The sequence below is a fragment of the Anguilla anguilla genome, chromosome 2 (genome assembly GCF_013347855.1).
Source record: "Anguilla anguilla isolate fAngAng1 chromosome 2, fAngAng1.pri, whole genome shotgun sequence".
In the NCBI taxonomy this organism is placed as follows: domain Eukaryota; kingdom Metazoa; phylum Chordata; class Actinopteri; order Anguilliformes; family Anguillidae; genus Anguilla; species Anguilla anguilla.
In genome coordinates, this window is record NC_049202.1 from 31,495,445 (window position 1) to 31,522,705 (window position 27,261).

General features: G+C 40.1%; 1 protein-coding gene across 1 annotated transcript in view; it reads left to right on the forward strand.

Annotated features, from left to right (window-relative positions):
* LOC118221104 (polypeptide N-acetylgalactosaminyltransferase 2) overlaps window positions 1-27,261 on the forward strand; it is a 106,721-nt gene that overhangs the window by 67,309 nt on the left and 12,151 nt on the right. Inside the window, exons 4-9 of the mRNA XM_035405823.1 lie at window positions 19,103-19,201; window positions 19,884-19,951; window positions 20,317-20,382; window positions 21,280-21,401; window positions 22,538-22,625; window positions 27,011-27,098. Coding sequence (XP_035261714.1) covers window positions 19,103-19,201; window positions 19,884-19,951; window positions 20,317-20,382; window positions 21,280-21,401; window positions 22,538-22,625; window positions 27,011-27,098 — 531 coding nt within the window. The remainder of the gene's footprint in view (window positions 1-19,102; window positions 19,202-19,883; window positions 19,952-20,316; window positions 20,383-21,279; window positions 21,402-22,537; window positions 22,626-27,010; window positions 27,099-27,261) is intronic.

A 27,261-nucleotide genomic window follows, 5' to 3' on the forward strand; every position in this document is an offset into this window, starting at 1 on the left:
ATCTGCCAATATAAGAGATTAAATTAACCACGCTGACTTAATGTTAGCCATACGGTAGGGGCTGTAGTTAAATAAGCTGTGTAAGCTCCTCTGGAGAAATGGTCTGCAAAAAAAACCTAAAATGCACTGTAAATGCATTTAAGAGTTAGTCTGTAACATCCTTACAGTGATTACAGCTAATCAGTCTGGAACTTTTAACTTTTCTGTTGTCGCCTCGTGGTGTAAGGAGGCAGTCACCAAAATCAGCACAGCTTCCTTCAGCAGTGTCAGTAAGCCACTAAACTTGACGATAGAGACACCCAGTGCCTTTGCAGTTTTGTAAACCGAATGTCAGTAAAACCTCTGTGAGTCTTTGCACTTTTTGTTGTCCGACCATTATCTTTTAATTCCCTTGAGCCAGACACGCATTTAAGCTGTGCAATTTATATCAAATACTACGGTAAACCACCAACACAGTTATCACAGTAGGGGAAAACATTAATGTGTGAGTCGGTGAGTTTGTATCACAGCATATCCCAACCATGTCCTTTGTGTATTTGCAAACCACAACAAATCTCTTTCTCTGTGGATACTGACATCTTTTTGCAACATCTCGAAATGAGTATGGTGGTAGTGGCTTTATGCTGGATGTGATGATGCATCCTCTGATTATAGAATGTCCATGTGATGGTCTTGTGTTGTGTAGTATTGAGCTCGTAAAACATCTGGTGATCGTTTTTTTTCTTATCTTCTCACAGTGCTTTGCATGTCCTGCATTTCTTTCTTTTTTTATTCTTGTTGGTTCTGAAATTAAAGTCATTTTGGTTACAGTTGGCATATTTGAAAAATGTCTGTAGTTTTGATGAGCAAAATTATTAGAGAAGGTCCTTTATCTTTAAACTTTAAGCAAACTTTTAAGCAAAATTATGGGGCGACATAGCTCAGGAGGTAAGAGCGGTTGTCTGGCAGTCGGAGGGTTGCCGGTTCGATCCCCCGCCCTGGGCATGTCGAAGTGTCCCTGAGCAAGACACCTAACCTCTAAATGCTCCCAACGAGCTGATTGGTACCTTGCATCGCAGCCTTTCTCTGTTGGTGTGTGAGTGTATGTGTGTGAATGGGTGAATGAGAGGCATCAATTGTAAAGCGCTTTGGATAAAAGCGCTATATAAATGCAGTCTATTTACCATTTGCAGTCCAATTTTATGTTTTTATATATTGTTTGACCTGCAGGGTGCAAAGTCTATCTGCTTCAAAGACAGAAGTCCAAAAATATTTACAATACAACTGTGAGGGGTCATGGCAATATGCCATATATGACAGTAAAAGACTGGTATGCCGATTCATTCTGCATGGATGGGACTCTCCCTGCTGTGGTTCACATCTGCTGGTGAAATTGTGAAAAAAGCCATGCAATTTAGGGCAAGAAATTATGAATGTTTTCCACAGAATAAATCCAGCCTATAAACTGCTTAAGGGCTTGCTTCGGCTTCTTCAGTGTGTAGCCAGTACATACCATCTCCACAGTCTTCTTTTAAACTTAACAGTAAAAGACATGCTCATTGAGTACCCCCACCAGGTGTGGCCCAGCAACCATGTAAACCTGATTACAGGACAATTAAGAAGACCTCTATTGTATTGTCTGGAGATGTAACTGAATCACTGCCCTGAGAGTTATTTTCCTAAGGCACCTGAGGAATAGAACAGATTTGTTGTTTATGGTGCTTTCTATGTAATTATTTAAATCCAGGTTCCCATTGTTTCCCCCTGCAGTGCCGTACTAACCCTGCTGGAATACACTTTAAAAGATATTGCAGCAATAAACAAAAAAAAAAAGAAAATAAATAAATAAATGCACATAAAATTAGCATCTAAGGAGCTGTTTGGCCCAACACTTTTGTTGAAATGCTGCAATGCACTGTTTTTTTGTGTCACTTGACAATTCTAACTCACAGCATCTGTCTTCCCCTGTATTAGGCTACAAAGTGGAATGAGTTTCCATATATAGATGCTGTACCACCACACACACAGCCCAGTCTTGTCTGTGTCTTAATGTTTCAAGCCTGACATGCCTGACTGCTGTATTTGCCAGCCTGCCAGTCTTCATATTTAAATTTCAAAGGGCTGGAGAGTGGATTGTCTAAACCAAGTTTGTGGTTAGCAATCTCACTTTAGCTATAAGGTACAGTTTAAACAATAATCTCTCCACTGTCTGTCCCCATCCCTCAGGAAGAGTTTATCCAGCACGAAGCTGTGAATGAGACAAACCTTGATAAGAAGGCCAAAGTGGGGAGAGCAATGATGGACCAGGTGTCACTGAAGTGAGAGCTCTAAAATTGAGTAAAGTGGTAGTGGATGTGTATAAATTGAAAGTGCAGCGTCTGTGGTAGCATGTTTCTTTCCAGCATGTTTCGAATCTCTGAGCATCGAAGACTCTTATTAGTTTCTCTTAAAATGCTTTGGACTTTGTAGCGTCTACCCAAGGGGCCCTTCTAAAAGTGCAATTGAATTATTCCTCTCTGGCTCAATTTATTATAGTCCAGTCAACAGCCTTTAAAATTCTATGGCTTGTCTGTGGACTCAACTCAGTTCTACATAGCTCAGGAGGTAAGAGTGGTTGTCTGGCAGTCGGAGGGTTGCCGGTTCGATCCCTGCCCTGGGCGTGTCAAGGTGTCCCTGAGCAAGACACCTAACCCCTAACTGCTCTGGTGAATGAGAGGCATCAATTGTAAAGCGCTTTGGATAAAAGCGCTATATAAATGCAGTCCATTTACCAACTCTCAGTAAAACATGTCTTGCTGTGGTCATATGCTTCAGAATCTATTAGTTCAATTTTTTGTTGAGGAAGTCTTTAGGAAATGGCTTATAATTTTAATATTACTATTTCAACATTTAGTATTATATTAGAGTGAGTAGTATTAGTATTCAGTATTATATTAGACTCGTGTGTAAAGCACTGCAGTTGAGGTGTGTGCACTTCGGTAATAGGAAATGTAATAACACGCATCACTCCCATAAACTCAGAGGTGCTGAATCCCCTCAATAGCAAACTAACAGCAACACAACAATACAAAGCATTCGTGAGCATGCTGAAGATGCCTGCGTGCTGAAATTTAAATGTATTTAATTTACATTTAAATTAAATGTATTAAATCTTTATGTCCTTTATATTGGTATGATGTCCTTTTCTTCTATTAACTGTAATGCCAATGTGTTTCTCACACTACAGGAGCACAATGCTACAGAAACCAGCAGCAATCATAGGAACATTTCTCATTGATACTAGCTAAGAGCCTGTAGGCACCTGACATATCTTCAGACAGACCTACTGCAGTAGTAATCTGAGGAACCATGGCTGATTTAAACCCATGTAGCGAGAAATAGATTAAAATTTTAATTTTGACCTTTATGTACCTTTTTGTTGTTTACTATATTTTTGTTAGATACTTTTGTAATAATTAATAGGGAGGAGTGTGTTTGCTAGCTGTTTTTGAAAATCATAAAGAACTTCAAAGAAGCAGTCACCCTTGATTATCAAAAACCTTTTACTAGTAGAGTTGGGACACTTGCTTAATTCAGGAATCTTTGTGACACACCAGATAAGTTTGGAATCGGTTTGGAATCCCTCCCTGGCATTTTTTAATGAACATTAATGGGCGGGGAGAAGTGAATGTGTTTTATGATGTGGCTGCGAGGTCCTGAGGACGTACAGTCCCTAGCTTACTTCTTCATGTTTGCAGTTTGCAGGCTTCAAAAACTTTAGTCTCTGTCAACCCACCATGGGGGTCTGTGCTAATTACGTGTAGCCTACGTATTGTACATTTCCCAACAAAAAAGCTCGGCTCACTTTCCTCAGCTTTTTAAAGTGAATTAGCCATTTCATTCCCTGGTGACCAGGCCAATCAAGCAGCATATAATTTGCATACTGAACAAGTTGACTCTGCAGATTTAACTTGGAGTTAAACAGTTGCTTCTTTGAAATGTAATGTTTTTGTTTTTTTACAGTTGTGATTTGTTTTGTTTTTTTGTGAGGGTCTTTTATTACCTATGTCTCTGTTAATCTGCTCGTGAAAGAATGGTCCATAAGTATTTGGACAGTGACACAATTTTCATCATTTTGGCTCTGTATGCAACCACAATGGATTTGAAATGAAATAATCAAGATGTGATTTAAGTGTAGACTTTCAGCTTTAATTTATGGGTTTTGTAAAAAATATTGCATGAACAATGTAGGAATTACAACCATGTTTATACATAGCCCCCCCCCCCCAATTTTAGGGGTTCAAAAGTAATTGGACAAACTTACATAATCATAAATTAAATCGTCATTTTTAATACTTGGTTGCAAATCCTTTGCAGTCAATGACTTCCTGAAGTCTTGAACCCATACTCATCACGAGACGCTGGGTTTCTTCCCGGATGATGCTCTGCCAGGCCTCTACTGCAGCTGTCTTCAGTTCCTGCTTGTTCTTGGGGCGTTTTGCCTTCAGTTTTGCCTTCAGCAAGTGAAATGCATGCTCAATTGAATTCAGGTCAGATGACTGACTTGGCCATTGCAGAACATTCCACTTCTTTGCCTTAAAAAAGTCTTTGGTTGCTTTTGCAGTATGCTTCTGGTCATTGTCCATGTGCATTGTGAAGCACCGTCCAATGAGTTTTGAAGCATTTGGCTGAATCTGAGCAGATAATATAGCCCTATACACTTCAGAATTCATCCTGATGCTTTTGTCAGCAGTCACATCATCAGTAAATACAAGGGAACCAGTTCCAGTGGCAGCCATACATGCCCACGCCATAACACTACCTCCACCATGCTTCACAGATGAGGTGGTATGCTTTGGATAATGAGCAGTTCCTTCCCTTCTCTTCCCATCATTCTGGTACCAAGTTGACCATCTGTCCATAGGATGTTGTTCCAGAAATGTACAGGCTTTTTAAGATGTTTTTTGGCAAACTCTAATCTGGCCTTACTGTTTTTGAGGCTTACCAATAGTTTACATCTTGTGGTAAACCCTCTATTTACTCTGGTGAAATCTTCTGATTGTTGACTTTGACATAGATACGCCTACCTCCTGGAGGATGTTCTTGATCTGGCCAACTGTTGTGAAGGGGTTTTTCTTCACTAGGAAAAGTATTCTTCTGTCATCCACCACAGTTGTTTTCCGTGGTCTTCTGGGCCTTTTGGTGTTCCTGAGCTCACCAGTGCATTCTTTCTTTTTAAGAATGTACCAAATAGTTGATTTGGCCACACCTAATGTTCTCTGTTGTGTTTTTTTTTTCAGCCTAATGATGGCTTGCTTCACCGACAGTGACAGCTCTTTGGACTTCATATTGAGAGTTAACAGTAACAGATTCCAAATGCAAATGCCACACTTGAAATCAATTCTAGATCTTTTATCTGCTTACTTGTAAATGAAATAATGAGGGAATAACACACACCTGGCCATGGAACAGCTGAGCAGCCAATTTTCCAATTACCTTTGGTCCCTTAAAAAGGGGGGGGGACCACATACAAAAAGTGCTGTAATTCCTACACCGTTCACCTGATTTGGATGTAAATACCTTTAAATTAAAGCTGAAGGTCTGCACTTTGAGCTCATATTCATTATTTAATTGCAACTCCAATATACTGTGGTAGACAGCTAAAATAACAATAACTTTGTCAATGTCCAAATATTTATGGACCTGACTGTATATATATTTTTTAAATTTTTAAATTTTAAAATGTGTTCGTAGTAGCCTATTGCAGGACAGAAACATTTTCAGCCAGTAGAACATGCTCAAATAAACTTAGTGGCGGCCATTTTTTTTCTTTCACTCTAGCATTAGTTCTTGGCTCAATGGGTCTGTCATCTCCCACGGTTTCTCATTCCATTTGACTTTGCTTTGCTTTTCCCCTCTTTCTTTCCATCAAACATTTTGCATCTCAGCTTATCTGAAGGACATCTCGGACTGTCATCTTAAACTCAATTTACCCCTGGGCTTCTTCTGCTACGAGAAGTTTAGGGGTAATCCCTAGATCCTCTCCTTCTCTCTCCATATAAAAGCAGTGAGTCAAGTGTGTTGGTTTTCTGTACAGCATCCAAAGAATCATCGCCTTCCTTACTACCTACTGTGCATAGCTCTTAGTCCAAGACCTGGTATTCTCATGCCAGGACTAGTGCAATATTCTTGCCACCCTCCTCCATGTGCCACTGAACCCTTGCAGCTACTATAGAATGTAGCTGCACAGCTTCAATCTATCCAAGCATTCATGTGTCACACCTATACGCATCTCACTTCACTGACTACTGCTAGAGGACACATCAGTTTTATAGCCTTGGTACTAGCCCACAGGGTGTTGAATGAGGTAGTTCCACCATACTTCCACACTCTCCATTCTTTATCCTTGTTGTTTATCCCCTCCCTGCCCGGTTGCTTTTCCCAGTCATAATTAGTGGTTGGACCATTTACTCAAGTAAACCAGAACTTGCCAGTAGATTCTCAAGTGTTTAGAAAAAAAATGTCATTAGAAATTTGGAAGACATTTTCAGGATTAATTGCCATAGTAAAAAGCATGCATAGCTTACATATTGCACTTTCCACCCCAAATTCCCCTCTACCCTCCTACCCACCCTACTCACTGGGAGTAAATGTGGAAAAATGTTGTTGTACAGATTTCATATTTTGCCAGAAGCTTAATTTTGTTCATGTAAGTGGTCAAGCATTTAATAAAATGTGAAGCAAATAAGGGCCCTTAAGTGAAAGGTATTAGAGAAACAAAGTGCAAACAAGGTGTCTGCTTAGAAAATTCAGTGACGTCAGCAAAGCAAGTGCAACCAGGGAGAAAGTTGTTATTAAATTTATTAACACCTTTAAACGAGATTTCTGTCCAATTCAGATTTTATATCAACAGCATCTGCTAAGGAGCAATACCCGTGCTGCCCTTTAATTAAAGGTAAATTCCAAGTTTATTGCAAATTTGTAGTCACACTTCAATAACCTTCATCTGTTGAGACATGGTGGTAATGAGGAGTGATGAAGCTGACTTGTGCTGGGAAGACAGAACTCTGTGGCTCTAGTGCAAGCTGAGCTGAAGTAAAATAAACAGAAAGCATTATGAATGCACAAATGTATTCACTGAAAACATTCTAACATTAACTTTCTGTAGATCAAAAACCAGTCTAACAATCAGTGAAATTTATATTACACCATTAGCAAAGCACTTTACAAAGGGAAATTTAAATTTAAAAATTTGTAAAGAGGGGAAAAAGGAGGGAAAAAAACTCTAATTGAGCCTGTTTTGGAAAAGCCTTTCTGTTTAAATCAACCCAGATTAGTAATGTGAGGATACAGTTTCACAATGGGCTGCATGATTCGCAATGTAGAGCAAAATTTCCTTCGTTATAATGACATTTCAAAAATATTAATTTCAACAATGTGCAGCTCTGGGCCTGGTTTTTGTTGTCATGTCTGTCTGGCTTTCATCTTGTACCGACCCTTTTTTAAGACAATTTGATTAGTCCTAGGATCAGTTTAAATCAGAGCTGATGTCAATCAGGAGGCAAATATATACTGCTGAGGATCCCACAAAATTAGCTATATTGTTCATTCCAAGACCAGGGTTGGTTGCTGCATATGAAATTGTGCTTTCCCCAGTCGTATGGTATAATTGAAGACATCAGTGCATCATTAACATGGATAAACTTTCCAAGTGCCTTGAAATTAGATTTGGTGCCCATTACACCCAGATCAACCTTCAAGAACAGCAGGATAGAGTTTTCATAATGCAATAAAAAAAAGTTATTTTTTTCTGAACTATTAAAACAACACTAAAGGAATGCTTAGTCAGTTAAATGGAAAATGGCAAAATGCAATGAAAGCAACAGTGGAAGTAGTATTTTCCAGAAACATGACCCAGCTGACTGGAAACAGAGCTGTCTAATCCAGGGAGGAAATTATGAAGACTGCTCACAGGCCTTGCTTCGCTGACAGACTCTGTGTTTTTGCACACAAGTTGAAGATTAAGCAAGCTTACACACATAGTCAGGAAGCGGCTGCACGTGGTATTATTTGGCCATGAAAATGTACGCTAACAAAGCATACACTCTTTATACATTGGTTTTAAAAAATGCAATTCCTAAAAGCCTGGCTACGTGCCAAATTACTAAATGAAACTTTCACCGGTGTGATTCACAGAAACTAAACAAGCTGACTAAATTGTAAATCATCCCAGGGCAAAGTTACCCGTGTTTTTCTACATTTGTTCACATAACTGAGCCCGGTGTGTCTTCATCTTCCCATCTGATCTCTCATTTGGTTTCTTGTTGCATCACCTCAAACATATAAATCCCAGCCAAAGTTGGCTTGAGTATGGCAGACTCCATTAAGTGTACGCAAAGCTTTCCAATGATGTTTATTTGGTATGTCCTGAAGATTCTTTTGAGACTTTAGAGTACTCTGACTCACTGAGTAAAGGATTACAATCTATTGTATTAGACTAACCAAAGAAGGACTCCTGTGAAATATGGAACATTTAAGCCTGTCTGGCTCTCCTGTGGTTCCATAATTTAGTGATTACTGCTTGCAAGGTCTGGGTTTGTTATTGCCCTCCCGCTGAAAATGCAGAGAATTTTCGGAGAGCCCAAACCATAACCACCCTCCCCCCCACATAAACACTCACAAACAAACTTCTGGTAACTGATAGTACAGATAAGAGGGGGTTGGTGGGGTGCGGACAATATCTGCATCTTAAGGGCACTAGGTTTCAGATTCGTCCCTCTTCTAATGAACAAAAAACAGACATGACTCTACTTTGCTTTCACTTGACAGAAAAAAGTGCTTCAGCTTTTGCTCTGAACTTTTCTCTTGCAGTACGTATTTCCCTGCGGTCAGCATGGCCTTATCAGCATCTGGGCAGGAAACGTCCCTTCTCGGCTGAAGTCTCCCCCATTTTCCCTTGTTCAGGTCATAGGACGTGTTCTGGGAGCGGTGCTTTTTTCCATCTTTTGTTTTGTCTATGCAGACAAAACAATAGATGGAAAGATGGGAGGGCTCCAATCAAAACTGATACCTACCCCTTGTAGAGATTCCAGTCTTCCCTCTGTTCTTGGTCCTAAGACAATCCTGCGTTGTGTTCCTTTGTTTTCGTTCCAGCAGTGCTTAGCCTTGAGAGCACAGGGGGAGTTAACAGTTTTTCTGTCTTTAAGACCCTGGAGCTGTTCTTGCTTGAACAAAATAGCAATGCCAGCTAAGCTACTTCACTTAGCGTGATGGCCCAAGCGTGCATCACAAAAAGAGTAGCTTGTTAAAGCCATGCTCTCATGTAGTTAGATAAATCCAGTTAGATAAAGATGGTAGTGGCACTACAGATAAAATGGCTGGTAGAGATATTATTCACCTTTCAGGAATGTTCTTGGCAGGCAGGACTAAGTGCACAGTGCAGTGACATGACAATGGAGTAGAGTTGGCCCTTTTTCCATGCTCACTTACTGTCTGGTACAACCTGTGGGAACACAGACTGGACTGTGACATCTCCAGTCATCGTAGATGGGTTTGGGATGTAAATTATTTATATATGAATTAGGTTGGTGTTACATCTTCAAACCACTAAGGAAGAACTGTTCAACTGCCAGTCATACACAAAAGCAAAAGTTTATTCAATTTGGATGGCTCTTAGTTATAGGACTACCAGACATTGAATGACATTTATTTTTATGTGAGGCTATTTTGCATTAGATTGCTTGCAAGTAATTCATTTGTGCCTATTCTTTTTTACCTTCTGCCTGATTATAGAACTGGTAAAGGCATTAGGAGATTGACACATCAATATCTGTAAAACTGGGAGCCTATTTGTCCTGATGGTGTTCTATTTCAGAGCTCGGTCTCTCCCTTTGATACTTGTTAGGCAGTCTGAAATTGCAGGCAGTCTCATTGATTGGTTGATTTATTTTTGTGCTGACCTGTCTGGTTTAATCCTCTCCAATTAGTGGATGTCTCTGACAGAGGACTGAGATTAATTCTGGACAATGGCGCACTCTTAAAATCTTTTCTTCCATTTTCCTTTTGTCATGTCACAGGAATCTGATAAGACGGAGTGCTTATTTTGATTAACAAAATAGCCAAAGATCATCCTCCTTTACCCCATCACAGACTAAGGTCCAAATGATTTGCATGCCACGTACTGGTGCGATGTCAAGTCAAAAGAAGGAATATGGTTAAGAATCTGCTATTGCGGTTCTGTGATTTTGCAACCTGTGATTTTCAGTAAATTCAGCCTTGGTTAAGGCTACTATCCATTCATTCATTCATACCATTCATTTCATCTTGTCATAGTGCTTCACTGTTTAATATGTATGTTTTTTATTTTACCAATGTTTTCTTCAAATATGAAATGGGCAATTGCTTGTGTTTATGCTCATTACTGCAACCTCCTCTATTATTTTGGGAGAGAGCAGCCAAGCATGCTCTTTCTTCCAAAATGTGTGATGTCAGCCGCTGCTTCTTTCCCCCCTGTAGTCCGCTAGTTAATCTTGCACAGACATGAAGTCGAAGACCCTTCATGTGCGTTTTGTGCAGGTTGACCATGTTTGCCTCATTGCTGGTGCACGATGCATTTTTGATATTATATAGCCTAAATTATGCTCCCTGAACCTCCCGTTTCTGAAGAACTATGACCTATGACTGCCAGCCAGAATAGAAACTACACTGCCCAAGATATCATAATATTAAGTGATATTTTTATAACAGTGGAATAAAAATGAAAATACATTAAAAGTACTAGCAAAATGAAATGAACTGGAAAAAATGATTATTTAAAACAGTTTTTTATGGAAAACCGTTACATTGTTTTGGTGCATATAGGCTACAGAAAGTGTGCATACACTCAGTGGCCACTTCATTGGGTACACTCATCTAGTACCGAGTAGGCCTCCAGAACAGCTTGAATTCTTTGCAGCATGGATTCAACAAGGTGCTAGAAACATTCCTTACGGATTTTGGTCCATGCTGATTTGATAGCATCCTGCTGGTACTGCTGATTTCTCAGCCATATATTTATATTGTGGACCTCCTATTCTACCGTATCCCAAAGGTACTCTGCTGGATTGAGATCTGGGGCCTGTGCAGTCCATTGGAGTAAACTGAAGTCACTGTTATGTTTGTGGAACCAGCTTTTGGATGATGCGTGCTTTGTGACAGGGCCCATTATCCTGCTGAAAGTATCCATTTAAAAATAGGTTGACAGTGGCCATAAAGGGATGCACATGGTCAGCAACAATGCGCAGCTATGCTGTGGCATTCAAGTGTTGCTCAGTGGGTATTACGAGGCCTAGTGTGTGCCAAGAAAACATTCCCCACACCATTACACCACCCCCCCAGCAGCCTTCACTTTTGACACAAGGCTGGATGGATCTATGCTGCTTATGCTAAATTCTGATTCTGCCATCTGCAGAAGGAAAAAGGGATTCCTCAGGTCAGGCATGCTTTTGGTTTTTGGTGATCATGTAACCACTGTACCCTCATCTTCCTGTTCTTGGCTGGCAGGAAGCCAACATGGTCTTCTGCTGCTGTAGCCCATCTGCTGCAAGGTTCGACGCATTGGAGATCCCCTTCTGCACACTACTGTTGTAAACAACTGTTATTGAGTGTTATTGTTAGCTTGAACAAGGCTGCCAATTCTCCTCTGATCTCTCTGATTAACAGCTGCTACTCATTTTTTTAAAATATCGTACCATTTTCTGTAAACTTTAGACTAGTGCTTCAAAATCCCTGGTGGCCAGTTTCTAAGATGCTGGAACCATGTTTGGCATTAACAGTCATACCACAGTCAAAGTCTCTTAGATCACGCATCTTTACCTGTCTAATGTTTTGTCAAAAAATAACATTAGACAGGGAAAGCGTTGGAGACCGTTGCGATTGCCCACCTGAAATAGATGCCGGTGAAGACAATTGTGTGCTGTGGGACTGTTCTGGTGCAGTGCAGCTGCAAAAGCCAAGTGAATTTCAGGTTCCCTTTCTGAATCACACATCTCTGGTTACATATAATTGATTTTTCTGCTGGGAAGTGATTGATCTTTGCTCTTGAATGCAGGCACAATCGAATGCAGTTAATATGCCAGTGTAAGAGCTGCATGCATTTATTTCAATACATGTAGGAGTTTGTAATGTACTGTACCTGTAAGGCCTTTAAATGCTATTTCAGCTGTGAGCTAATTACTGCCATGAATTGACAGCCAAATAATGGCATGATGGAGCAGGGGAATTGTGGTGTCAGGTAGCTGCTGCCAATTTGAAATTGACCTTTCGCTTGGCTTTCTACTCACCTGAAAATGATTTGTACTCTCCCTACAGGAAATATAACTTGAAATAATCTCAATCAAGCCTGTGGGCAGCCAAAGGCCAATCACGAATGCAGGAATGTGCCGCATAAGTGGGCTCCTAATTAGGTGTCTATGTGGTGTGCATCCATAGGTATCTACCATCTCCTATCTTTACAATTGATTTTTATTGATTTGTTTCCCAAGCTTAGAAATCTAAGTGAATGCCTTATCTTTCACCTTCTTTTCCTATGGACGTACCTCAGTTCCAGCCCCATGATTCATGTGAGTCCTGATAACCATGTGTTCCATTAGGAGCTGTACTCTCCAAAAAAATTTTACTCAGTCTGTTTGTCCTTCTGAGACAAAAAATGCATTACATGAATGCATTTATTTTTAAATTATCTGACCAAAATTTTCTGCATTGTCATTAAAACACCATCTTCTTCCTGGAAATCATGCTAACCGTGAAGCGAGAAGAGCATTGATATACCAACTGCTCATGTCCTGTCAGTGTCAGTGTTCTGATCCAGTAGCCAAGGATGTACATCCATTGATTAGACTCAAATTACAGCTTTAATACACCGACTTTTAAGAATCTGAAAAGCAGTGAAGCCTGTTATGACAGATGACTTGGTGTAGTTGGATGGCATCCTGGAAAAAGGATTAGTTCTAAAAACCAAAATAGCTGAACAGCTCTGTGTATCAGTAGTTTTTCCCCAATCAAGAAGTACATGTTTTAGAGTTGGTGAGATATGAAGGGAGGTTAACTGTTAAGCCACTGTTGGCCCTCTGTCTCTGTGGCCCTTGGGTCATCTCTGTATCACAATGTGAAATGGCTGTGGGAGCCACAATATTGTGTGTTTGGATACTGGGTTTGGACAATGTTGCTCATATCTGCTGGGTAAGCTACTCAAACATAAGTGCCTCAGCAGATATGCTGCTTTATAAACAGATAATACAGTTTGTGCAATGTAAACTAAGTTGTCTGAGGCTGTAAATGGCAAAAAATGAATTGCTATCAATTTACACCAGTCTTTACTGTCCTTCATGGGTATTGCTGTCTATGTGCTAATAATTTACCTCTGAGTTGGTACTGAGAACTGAGCACTGTCAGGGCCATACAGCCAATTATTTGTTGTTTATCTGATGCAGGCCAAGAATGTTATATGTGATTAAACTTTTCTTACATTAATTGCACTTGTATATTTTTAACTCCAAAGCATTTCGGATGACCTTTCAGAAACATATGTAGTTTATGTTTACACCCTGAGTTTAATGCTGAAACTCTATTGCATTTATGTCAAATTTAAGGTTTTAATTTTGGAGTGTGAGCACTGAAGGAACCACCCCCCACTCCCAGTCAGTCGGCTGGGCCTGATCAGCACCCATTTAGGGGCCAAATTCCTTGTTTGCTCTTTTCTTGCTGATCCTTGTTGCTTTAAGTCCATGAGATCTCTTGCTGTTTAAACAATACTTTTTCCCCCCAAGTGTTTCTCTCATGGGGGACACATGGTCTATGCATTTATTTATTTATTTATTTTACCTTAACTGGCATAAGTCAACGAATCTTAATGAAATGTCGCCTTTGGGTGTTTGCCATGCAGCTTAATGAGACTGAGCAGAGTCTCCTGCAAATCAGACATGTTTGGCAGATCATTGTGGGCTTCTGTGGTTTGTTTCACGTATGTTACACAGTTTCCTGGTAAACTCACATACAAGTGCATTTGGCTAATTCTCTTTAATTTAACTAAAAAAAGCAAAGTCAGTTCCCATTTATCATACTATTTTAGATAATTTGAAATAAAAGTCTCATTATCTTTTTTAACTAACCTTCTGAGGTCATGTGGATATTCAAGAAAGTGATATTATGTACTGTAACAAAGTTGTTTATACCAACATACATTGGAATTATAACTGAGATGCAAAAGTGATTTGTTCAGAAAATTTAACAAAATATGATATTTTTAGCTCCCTCCAGTTCCCTCTCCTCTGAATATAGAATGCCCAGTCATATTAGCCCATGTGCCATCCCGGTCACAAACTCCAGCAGTAGTGAAAACTGAATTCCACCCTCTGAAACGTACATCGGCTGGGCAGTGCTATGTTTCTCTGGAGTTTTTCCAGCTGTGCCACAGTATTGTCACTGTAATATCATTTTCAAACAAAAGGTGATTTCCTTGCTCCTGCAACAAGGTTATCACCTTCACCATCTTGAAATCCTATTCATGATGTTGATTAATAACATGCATTGCATTGGAGCCATTTAGCAGACACTCTTATCTAGAGTGACTAGCACAGATTACATTCTTTTACGATACAATCCATTCATACACATGCAGGTTAAGTATCTTCCTCAAGGGGACATACCACTTCCCCACCTGGGAATTGAACCAACCAACTTGGAGTTGTAAGCCCAGTTCCCTAACCATTATGCCACACTACCAATTTAACCACTGATGCACACGTGAATACGTTGTGTTTTGCCAAAACAATTACAGTGTTGTTAGGTATTGACACACGTTTAGCTTGAGTCATAGGCAAGAGCGTTTCATGACAATGAGTGTTCAGTGGAACAGGGACACTCGACTGACCATGTGTTTGTGTGTTCATGAAGCAAATGGGTTCTTACCCTCATCCCTCTAACTCACAGCGTCTGTAATGGACTTCTTTACATATCTCAGTGCCTAAAAGAAAATTATGGGTTATTGCACATGTACTTCAGTCCTCTGACAGAAAGACTTGATGGAGCCTCTGTTTTAAATCAGTAATCGTTCAGTTGCCATATATTCTGGCACATGAGAAAAATGACAACTTACTGTTGCTTATTAGACAAAGCAGCAATAAATTCAACTGTTAAACAAGAATGCATAAAATAGTTTTTTTTTTTTTGAGGAAAGCTGAAATATAGATTTAAATTGGACAGTCTACTCTATATTGTTAAAAAATATTCTAAGGCAAAAGAAGCTGTTTGCAGCAGAGGCACATAAATACATTAAAAACACCTGCAAATGTCACATATTTAAATGAAATAATTCAGTGCTCTAAATTTAATCATTATTGTCAGATAGTTTACCGTCTCTTCTTTCAGAGACTGGCAAGTAGCTTCTATTTCAATGTATAACCGGGAAATACTTTTTCAGCTATATTCCATTGATCCAAAGACATTTGAGACATTTGACATTTTCTTTAATGTGCAGTTCATCATTTTTATATTCAGTGACAGTCCTTGTCAAAGTCTGGAAAAGAATCACATTTTGACATTCCAGACTGAGAGAGGTGTTCTACATGCAGACTACAAACTTGAAAAACCCTGACAGCCATCAGGAATTTTGGCTTTTTTCGCAACAAATTTAAAACATTGGTCCTAGCATACCAGGCAGTCAAGGGATCAGCCCCAGCATACCTCCACAAGATATTCAAACCCTACATGCCAGCCAGATCCCTCCGTTCTGCTACCTCAGGACGCCTGGCACCTCCCCCTCTTCGCACCTACGCTTCCCGAACACGTCTCCTGTCTGTTCTGGCCCCACAATGGTGGAATGACCTCCTCGTGGAGGTCAGAACAGCTGAGACACTGACCCACTTCAAGCGACAACTGAAGACTCACCTCTTCAGGCTGCACCTCTCCCCATCCCTCCCTACCTCCCTGTAAATGACTGTAAGCTTAGGGTTGTAACTAGGTAGCTGTTTTGTAGGTGACTTAGTTAATGCACCTGTCTTAACAACTGCTTGTATTTTTGCATAGACTGCGTTGTTGCTGTTCTCGTTTGTGTTAGTGTTAAACAGTTTAAACCTTCAGGGTCCAAGTTGACCTATGCAGTTGTTCCCTGCACTTGGTCCGGTACTTCTCTCTAGGGTTTTCGTCATACTTGTTCCTGGTTATGGTTATACACTTTGTTGTACGTCGCTCTGGATAAGAGCATCTGCCAAATGCCTGTAATGTAATGTAATGTAATGATTGAATCATATTTTCTTTTCCAATGGATCAGGTTCATAATATCTTGTGTGCTTTTCTGTTGCTTAGTTTAACGTTTTAATATATGGTCAATTTATTCTTATGTCTGGGCCGTGAGTCTATTGTGCTAGTTAAATTAAAGTTAAATATGCATCCATCACCTTTATTGTAGGTTTCCTGAATTCTGTCTTCCTGATTCTCAAACTACAAGAATGTCATTAAAAGCCTTAATTAGTTCTCTGAGCCCTAGTTGTGTAATTAGTCATGTGTGTGCCGATTGCCAAAGAATCGCTGAAGTCAGAAAGCATGCTGGGGCACTCGGAGGATAACTGCTGAAATTCAGGTTGACAGCCCAGAAGGCCACATCCTCAACATTTTCTCCTAGCCCTGGCATATTTCCACCTTGTTTGTGATGAAAGGCCCACAGTCAGTGGAATGTGAGCATCCTCAGTAATGAAAAACAGCTGCTCTGCTGTGTCCATCTGGGAGGAACCGCAGAGGGACACACAGATCAAGAATCCAATCAAATTTTATTTCATAAAAAGCTCTTAAGAATGGAATTGCCGCAGAGGGCTTCACAGAGTGTGCGTGGAATAATTTGAGTCGTCGCCAGTGGAACATGAAAACAGTGGAAAAGTAAATGCACTTTTCCAGCAGAGCAGAACTCACCAAGACCAATCGCATTAGTATGAATAAGAATTATGCAGATTGTGCTTCTCCCTGTATAGCGATATGGTGTGGTTATACCACATAGTTATGCCACTGTATGTCATTTTTGTTACAGAGAAAAAATGAAGCAAACAGCTTCAAAAAAACCAAAAGAGAACAGTTCAGTTAGTGAAGAAAGTCATCAAAATGTTCAGTCTCCTAATTTTAACAAAAAACTAATTCCCAGACCTTTGGGAATCAGAGAAGTTTCGGAGATGGTTACAGTGTTATTGGTCAACAGCTGAAAAGGAGGGAAACATTCACATATTAGGGATTGGTGGGGTGGTGGTTGTGGGGTGGTAGTGGCTGCACGCAATGTTATTAAGAATGGTAGGACAAACTAATTAAGTTGAAGAAGTCACATATACTTAATTGCATGCAGCATGTCTATAATTTTCTTAAGCAAATTCAACGATTTTATTTATTTAGTAAATCCAACCATTTATTTTTTGAGTCTAGTTAATAATACTGCGTATAACCACTAGCCAACATTCTTGTGTGTCTCTGTGTGTGTAGTAGAGTTTTATATCTAGTGTTGGGCAGAGCTACTACCTTAACTAGCCTACGTTTTCCAGTACCATGTGTTTAGTTTCTGTTTGTAAAATGAAGTAGTTACAATTGTAGCTACTTGATTCTAGCTGTATTGGCTTTTTGGATTTCTGTATTGAGTTTTTTACTATCACGTAAAAATATAAGCCAGATTGTATTGAAGCATGTATTGGCATGAAATTAAAATCATTACACCAATATCATATCTGGACAAACCCCAGCTTTTAGATTCACACCATTATCCGTCGGATACTTAAAGCGAAATTCCCTGCCTGAATTGGATCTACATATAAAATGTAAGTTATCGTGTTTCTATCATATAATTTTGGACATTTACATGACTATACAATGAATGAATAGGCACTCCTAATGTAACAAAGTTCTCAACAGCAGCAGATTGGCCTCATTTCATGTCAAATCAAGCGTACCTGTCTGTTAGGCAGAAGGCCCCCCCCCCCCCCACCCCCCGCAGCATAACGGACTGTATATGAATATACACCAGTAAAATAGATTTTTATGTTCAACAAACATTCTCTCTTGAATAGTTTTCCTTATAGATCTTAATTTTCATTAAAAAAAAATTCACAACTGTGCAGTGCTTGAGTTTTTGCAAGTTCTGAAAAGTGTATTGCTGCTCCGGGGAGAAGAGGCTCGGCGAGACTGCAAACAGTCTGCCTCAGTCTCCACTCGATCGCTCACTGACAGCCTATTCACCATAATCGGGATGCGTAATGCGACAGCACATCTTGCTCACCGAAACAGCATCTGTGGAAAGGCAGCTGCAGCGAGGGAGGTGATGTTGCTCGGGAGTTAGCTTGGGAAAATGGAGCCCCAGAAATAGAAGCCTCACCTGGAAGCAGCACTGGCCGGCAGGTTCCTCTCTATCAAGAACTCTGCACGTGCTACCACACTGATTCACACTGGCTGAGGAGTGGCTGTGCAATCAATGCCATTGACACATGGACTCCCACTGCTTGCCCTTCTGTACAAGGCTCCCCTAAGTGCTAGACTAGTCCATCCCTGTCAGTTTCTAACCTTCCAGGGGTCTTTGCTAAGATTTGTATTAAGTAAATTCAACTGGCTGTCAATCAGATCTCCCCTGTGCTCCGCGGCTCAGCTTAATCTCTTCCCTAGGGGGATTTTACTTGTGCCGCGTCAGTAAGACTTCGGTGGTGTGTGCTTTCTCTTTGGTCCTGATTGTGGCAACTTGTAAGCCAGCAACTCCTCTTCCATTATGGCCACGGAACTTCTTATTTTTATAGTTCATATGCCATGCACACCTTGTGCTTAATGCATTAAGGATTTATGTTTAATGTAGGGAAATGTGTACTTTGCTAAAACATTCTAATGAATTCAATTCTAGCAGTCAAGATTTTTTATTCTTGGTCTGTACTAATTTCCACATGGAACTGGGTTTTCAGATAGAAATGTTTTTGGCAAAATCAGTAGCATAATGGATAACGTGTTCAGGTCTTTAAAGGGGGCAGCTTTTGTCAATCGACTGATCCATCGCTTGTTTATTTACTTTATTGAAAGCTTTATCGGTTGCCTCTGTTACAGGGCATCTCATCTATGGAAGTTAATTAGCGTGCATTCCTCCTCTTATCTATTTCAGCTGTCGGCACAAGCTGTGGCAGACTGACTTGCCGGCCTCCAGCGTGGTTATCACCTTCCACAATGAAGCTCGGTCGGCCCTCCTGCGCACCATCATCAGGTAAGGCCCATCTGTCGATGAGTGCCAGTTATCCGTTTCCCACTGCACTCGTTTCGGATTAGTTTCAGTCACAAACATTACATGTCATAGGATTCGGTTTAGTTGGTTAGCTGAGCCTGAAGCAGTGATAAGCAAATCTGAATGCATTTAATCAGTAAATTGTGAAAACGCTAAGCTAACATGTTCTGTAGTTATAGGAAGTATTTTTTGATCATTTATACTCTTATAAACAGTGTCCCTAATATACCATGCCATTGTACTTTAACTGTGGTAATAATCAACCATTGATGTGCACGATATGGTAATAACGAGCCGTTGATGGCTGTGGTTCTTGTTGAAGTGCTGCAAAATAATGACTCATTCTTGCATTCGTACAATATTGTGTAGGCCCAAGTATTTTTGTCCCTTCTTATCTGTTGCATATATGGAATACACTCAGATAGTTGTAAAATGTTTTCTATTATCACTTCTGCAAAAGTTGTGATTGCCTTATTTGTCCCTTATTGCAAGTTATATCTATAACGTGATGTGCTTACCAAATGATATCTTAAACCATGTGCCAGTATTTTATCACTTTAGAGTGAAGTGCTGCTGAAATTGTGATCCATATGTTTGCACATTAAAGTCAAGTGTGACTGTGATTCAACAATCCATCCGTGTCTCACCCTACATTTCTTTCTAGCGTTCTCAAGAAGAGCCCTCCCCACCTTGTCAAAGAAATTATATTGGTGGACGATTACAGCGACAACCGTAAGTGGTACCATTAGCCCTGTGACATTTGACAAGTCTCTTTTCTGTCAACTGGCAGCCATGTCTTTTTCTGGCCGCAGTCCTTAGCCCTGAGCAGCCTTGGATTATGGGTGAAAGTCTCCCTCCTACACTCTTTTAAACAAACAGGCTGCATCTGTCAGATTTACCTGGCATGTTTGCGCTTAGCTGTTTAGCTCTGTGAATAAGGACAGATTTTTTGCCTTTTGAGACATACCTGCTTTAAGTATGCTTTGAACATGGTGGAAACTAGGGGGATTTGTGAAGGAAGCTAAAATGTGACACCTGCTAGCTGATAATAACCTTCATTTGTCTGTTGAGCAACACTCATTGTTTCGTTTCTGCAGCGGAAGATGGGTCCTTGCTGGGCAGAATAGAGAAAGTACGAGTCTTTCGTAATGACAGACGAGAAGGTGGGTGGACCTGCTGCTTGACAGCAAAGCTGTAGCACTTTTCCTGTGCACTGTTATTACATATTGAAGCAAACTGAGTACTGTGGGCTCATGGTATTTTGCACAGCTTCTGTGTTACAAGTAATACAAGTAAAAGTGAGTGGTACAAGTAATTTGAGTGAGTTTTCATGTTTTCTTTTTTATAAAATACAGTATGTACGGTGACATGAATGAAATTAATTGATCAGTTCACTTATTTGCGGTCTTGCATCCCGCAGTGGTACATGAGATAAAATAATAAGTCTAAAATAATTTTGATTGAATACTGTAGGATGCTAAAAATCCAAATTCTTCAGTGACAAGAACCAGTTGTCTAAATATAAGAAATGTTTCCCTTTAAAATACTACCGCGGATGAACTTATGCAAGAACATTGTCAACATATCTCCTCAGTGTGTGGCTTATTTCAACTCATGAGACAACTATGTTTTTGAGAAGTAGGTTGATGTTATTTACACTGAAATGACATGCTTCCGTTTTGTCAAACCCTTTAAGGGTGGCTGCTGTGACATCTATGTGTTTACTTCTCTAAGCTTTGTAATTTACTACAAAAGCATTGGTTCAGACATGCATGTTAAAGCCAGAAAAATTCTTATACCTGGGAAGCTTCACACTGCCGACATTAAAATGCATTATTTGATTTAAAAACACAAATTAAGCCCACCTCAAAAAGATGTAGATAATATTTTTCCCAATATATGTAACTTATGTTCCATATTGTCTATGATAATGGAATACTGTGTTATATACGTATCGTAAGTGGGAAGTCCAGTTTCTGTAAATTCATCCGCCATTCACTTGTCACTAGTCACATGTGGTCAGTGTGCTTCCTTGAGTGGTACTTTTCTCCGATCCCCAGGTTTGATGAGGTCTCGGGTACGAGGAGCAGACGCCGCCACGGCTAAGGTCTTGACTTTCCTGGACAGCCACTGCGAGTGCAATGAGCACTGGCTGGAGCCCCTGCTGGAGAGAGTGGCTGAGGTCAGAGACTTCCCACAATGCACTTCTTCCCACGTTTGTCAAATTACATATTGAGTGTCTAAGCAGTAGACCATCTAGCAATGATAGTGACAGTTTATTAATCAATATTATTAATCAATGTTTTTTCAGGTTTTTAAAAGCATTTGTCATAAAAACACTGAATTACACTGCATTGCCAAAAGTATGTGGACACCTGACATCCAACATGTCATCCAAAACTATGGGCATTAATATGGAGCTGGTCCACCTTTGCTACTATAACAACCTTCACTCTTCTGGCAAGGCTTTATGCTAGATGTTGGAGCATTGCTTCAGGGATTTACTTCCATTCAGCCAGAAGAGCATTAGTGAGGTTGGGAATTGATTGGGCGAATAGGCCTGGCTCGCAGTAGGTTTTCCAATTGATCCCAAAGATGTTGGATGGGGTTAAGGTCAGGGCTCTGTGCAGGCCATTCAAGTTCTTCAACATTGTTCCCGACAAAACCATTTCTATTTGGACCTTGCTGTGTGCCTGGGGGCATTATCATTATGAAACATGCTAAAACTGTAAATGTAATTGCGTGCTGTATCATTAAGATTTGCCTTCACTGGAACTGAGGAGCCTAGCCAAAACCATGGAAGACAGCCCCAGACCAAGGGGTGTCCAGATACTTTTGGTCTTATAGTGTACTTTGCTGTGACAGGAAGATCATGAAAACTAAATACAAATACAATACTTTATGTAGCATACATCACAAACTCTGGAAACATCACAAATCTAAAATCCATCCAGCTTTAGCCAATATGACCTTTTTTGGTAATAACTCATGCTGAAGTTCATCTGATTTCATACAGATTCAGTGCTGTCATTATACCAGCAGTTAAGTGCAATAAAAGAACAACTGAAGTGTGGCCTGGTTGTTTAAAGCTGTGAAAGAGCTTTACAGTAGGTTTACTTTTAGGTAGAGTTGTGAAGAATCCCTTGTGAAGTAGGAAACTTAGCAATCGGACTTCGCATTATCTCAGCAGCAACACCATTCAAAGGACAATTAAACAAGCACATCATTGTCTGCTTTGTTTTTCTTTCTGAGCGTCCGTTATTTATTCTCAGGAAAGTTTGTCCTCCTCTCATGCTAACTCGTCGCTCTTCTCCACAGGATAAGACGCGCGTCGTCTCACCCATTATCGACGTTATCAACATGGATAACTTCCAGTACGTTGGGGCTTCTGCAGATCTCAAGGGAGGTGAGTCTGTGCCAAATGGAACAGTAATATCTTCTTAGATCTGCAGAGCTGTTGGGAGCGGATCTCAAAGTGTAACGAACCAAATCTCACTCTGCCCAAAAAATATCGATTTTTTTGTTGTTGTTGGGGAGCCAGGTGAGGGTAAATTGAGGAAAATGCAAAAGAGCTAATGCACTCCTGAGAACATGTTACAGTACAGTGCCCTTCAAAATCCTTCACACGCTTGAGCTACTCAATCTGTTTTGAGTAGCTGGAATAGCTGAAATGTTTGATTTCCACAAAATGGAGGGTAAAAAGTAGTGCAGCATTTCAAATTCCACAGTGGTACAGTTGTAAACTTTATAGCTTTTTAATGAAATTAAATTTGCATAGTGTTATCGGTGTCCAATTGGGACTACCAGGTCTTCCTAAGACATTGAGGTTTTCACACTAGTAGTTTGTCTGGGTCCTGTGTGTTGCTCTAGCAACCAGAAAAGGGACGTTAAATTATCCTACAGGGTATCTGGCCCACTTTATCTCCTCAGGGTGAGTGCCTGATCTGAAATAAGAAGTGAGCAAGATAAAATTCAGCTGCCATCTGAATGGCCCTTGAGGTGCAGTGTGCTGGAGTCAGCTGGTGATACAGGGGTGATTTGCCCCCCTGTGGCGCTGAGGGAAAGTACAGGGGGTGAGAACAAGGAGAACTTTGCTGATGGGAGAAATCCCTGCGCAGGGAGAACTCGGACCCACTTAGGTAACATTGGAACCATGTCTCAGTTTGTTTATTCTGTCCGTAGGATTTTAAAAGAGGCCAAGGCTGATGGAAGGTATTGAAAATGATGTTCTGCTATGTCTGTTGGTGGGCCCTAAACCCTGTCAGACATCTTTATTTGTTCTACAGAATTCTCTCTTGCTGGTGGTGAATTGTTTTTTATTCTGTGTGAAGCTAAACATGTTTTAATATTAATCCTGATGCCAATGTCTTTGAACTGCACTGTGATTGTTAATGCTTTTAATTTGATCATTTGTACTGTAAGTAAATGGTAAATGGACTGCACATATATATCACTTTTTATCCAAAGCGCTTTACAATTGATGCCTCTCATTCACCCATTCACACACACACACACTCACACACCAACGGTGAAAGGCTGCTATGCAAGGTACCAATCAGCTTGTTGGGAGCAATTATGGGTTAGGTGTCTTGCTCAGGGACACTTTGACATGCCCAGGGTGGGGGATAGAACCGGCAACCCTCCGAATGTCAGACAACCGCTCTTACCTCCTGAGATTATGGTAAATGGTATCCAGATTATGGTAAATGTTATAAAGTGTTTCTAAAAAAATGTTAAAGTGTTTCTAAAAAAAGAAATACCTTTCTTCTTCAAAGATTATGTGTGATACTCGCATCATAGTGAGTGCCATAGGTGAGTAATAGAAGAGCTTTCAAATGTTTTATTTCAAATACAGTATGCGGAAAAGTGCACTGTTTCAGTTTGTAACTAACATTCTAACTTGGTGACTCTCAGGTGCACCTGTGCTCCTGGGCCCACATCTTAAGCTCCCAGGGTAAAATTGATGAATTTGAGACATCACCTGAGATCACAATCTAGGCCTGCTGTGCAATGTATTGATATCGAAAGGAGGCAATGAAGTTACAACAAACATGATTGGCTATCTTTGCTCTCACAAATGAAGTTCTATACCAAAGCAGTGCTACCTTATATTTCCTAAATTGTTTCACCCTCCACACCACCAAGAGTCTCCCCCTCTACTATTCTCCTATAGGAAGTATACTCCCTCTCCCCTATGGACACAAGGGAACCATTAAAAATCTAGTGACAGTAATGAGATATTTTGTATGATGGAAAGTGACTGTATGCTTTTATCTGTCTGAGATACGTTTCTATGGAGTCCCAAGGTGGTGGTCTTTCTACAATCCCAACACTTATGTAGGCAATACATACTTGGGATAAACCTCCCTATACCATCTTATAGCAGCTCAGTGTGCATGTCACTACAACATACATTATCCCCAGTATTTCAGATGATATTATTCACAGTCCACCACATGTATCATACCATTCCCAGTTATTCACATGCACATACATATAATGCTTTCATCAGTCCATAATGTGGGTAAAGGTCAACCAGGTTCCTGTCTGACTTAACAGTGACTGTGGGTACTTTTTACGACATGCAAACAGACACTGTCCTGGTCATCTGTTTATCCTTGTTCCTGCAGGTCACACGTGTTGGTGGGGTAAAAAGGTCGCGAGACTGTCCCACGGCAATCTCTTGATTGTGGAGCAGTTGTCCTTTCAGCTGTGTTTACAGCTTTCTGATCTCTACAACTCCACTTGAATGCAGGCAGAGATCCACGGGCAGTCAAAGTTTTACCTTACATTACCATCTGAAGAGAATGCGGTCATGACAGTAACCACAACAATTTAATTTTAAAAGCATGTTCCATTCGCTGAAATAGCATCACATGTGCACTTCCTGATATGTACATTTTGCCTGTGTATCCGAGTATCCTGCAGTTGGCTACTTCCATCAGAGTACTTTGATTGGATGATGTAATTGGTGGATGTAGCTAAATGCCCTGTGGGAAGAATTATTGATTGTGGGACTGGAGCATTATGTGATAATGAAATCAGCAGGAAAAAGGAGAAAAAGCAAAATAACCCAAGTTTGGGGCTTCATTGTGTGGATGTGTGAAGTTGTATCTGAATTCTATGTGTCTACATCAGAGGTCAGAAGGTACAGAAGTTACTGTGCTTAAGGGCTGTGAGTCTGTGGTCATTGCAGTTATTTCTGTAGAAATCCCTGAAAAGTGTCAAACTCTTGGTGCTCTATAGGTATGTAGTATGCCCCACAAAGCCGTAATACCATCCCAATTAGGGCCACCCGTTTGTCTACACCATGTGACCTTCAGGGATTTAAACTTGTATTTAAATGATTATCCTTAAGGGTTCTCCATAGGCACTCCCAACCGCACGGTGTAGTGACTATTCATACAATTCAGTATTGAGACGTTTATAAACAATGAATTGATCTAATATGGGGGAAGTCAGGAAGTAAAGTGAACATTGATGGAAGTTTAAATGCTATGAAAAGCATATCTTTGAGCTAGTGGCTCTCACTCCTGGTCCTAGAGAGCCGTAGGGTCTACTGGCTTTCATTGTAACTCAGAACAGCACAGCAACTAATCAACTGATTACTCAGTTAATTCAGGTCACCTGGTTTCATTGGTCTGAGTTGGTCACTGACCTTAATGAAAAAACTAAAACCAGCAGGCTTTATGGCTCTTCAGCACCAGGATTGAGTATCATTGCAGTAAAAAGAAAAACTGCATCCGTGTAAAGAATGGGTGTTCAGTCTTCAATTCAAAAAGGGCTGGTGTGGGTGCAGGTTTTTGTTTTAGATCATGATTAATTATTGGAATCATGAATGTATTTTAAAATCTAAATTATTTAGGAAACATTGGGTAGCATTGCATTGGAATAGAGCTTTTTTAATTTGTGTGAGCTAAGATAGCCAATATTGTTTCTTGTAACTTTGCGTAATTTTGATCTCAATATTTTTAATGGCAGGCCTCGATTTAGCAAGTTTGAATTAATTACTTATAGACAATGTTTTGTATGTGCGAGCAACTTTGCATGTTTGTACAGATATCATTTCTTTTCGTACTGTGTTTGTTATGAGTAAGCAGTAATAGTAATGCATATAAATTTAGGCTACGAGAGAGACATGTATACACATAAATACATGCAAACAACACTTATACGTCCTAGCTGAAAGAAACGGGAATGGATTCAGTCATTCTTTCTTTATCGTGAATGACAAATAAAGTGTAATGAGTTAGAAGTTTGCCTGAGTCGGATTGGGGATTTGAACCCAAGCTTGTCACTCGTCTAAAGGTCCCATAGACAAACGCACTACCCACTGATGTAATGTGATGCCCAAAGCTAATAAAATAATTCCGAATTCTACAAATGACTGGGCTTATTAGAGTTAAAAGATATTAGCAGTAGAGACTACCACATTCCGTTGCATTAAATTAATTATATTCTTCACAGATTACCTTATCCTAGCTAACTTAACTTATATTTCAGTTATTATTCATTTTTGCTGCTGGTTGTTTTACTGAATAAATTCAGGACAAATACCTTGCACAGGGATATTACACATCTGAAACTGATCCATATGCAGTTTTTAAACTGGCTGCTATTTAAGTCTACAGCAATGGACACAAGCCGTTTCACATCTGAAATTGATCCATCCAAAGGAGTTTTAAAGTTGGCTGCTCATTTAAGTCAACAGATCGTTATTTTTGTCAAGTGCTTTCATACCCTTTAGTTCTGACTGAAATGGTACACATATATGTATTATGCCATCTGCAGGGTTTGACTGGAACCTGGTGTTCAAGTGGGACTATATGACCCTGGAGCAGAGAAAGGCACGCCAAGGAAACCCCATCGCCCCCATAAAGTAAGATCATAAGTTTTTTTCCCCTTTTGTTTTCCTTAAGCTCTCCAACAGTAGAACCGTGGGATGTTACTCAATATAGAGCTATTTGACAGAAGAGAGCGGATATATTCACTTCCAGCTGGTTCTAACAGCGGTTTGGTTCAAGACAAAGTGTAGTGTTTTT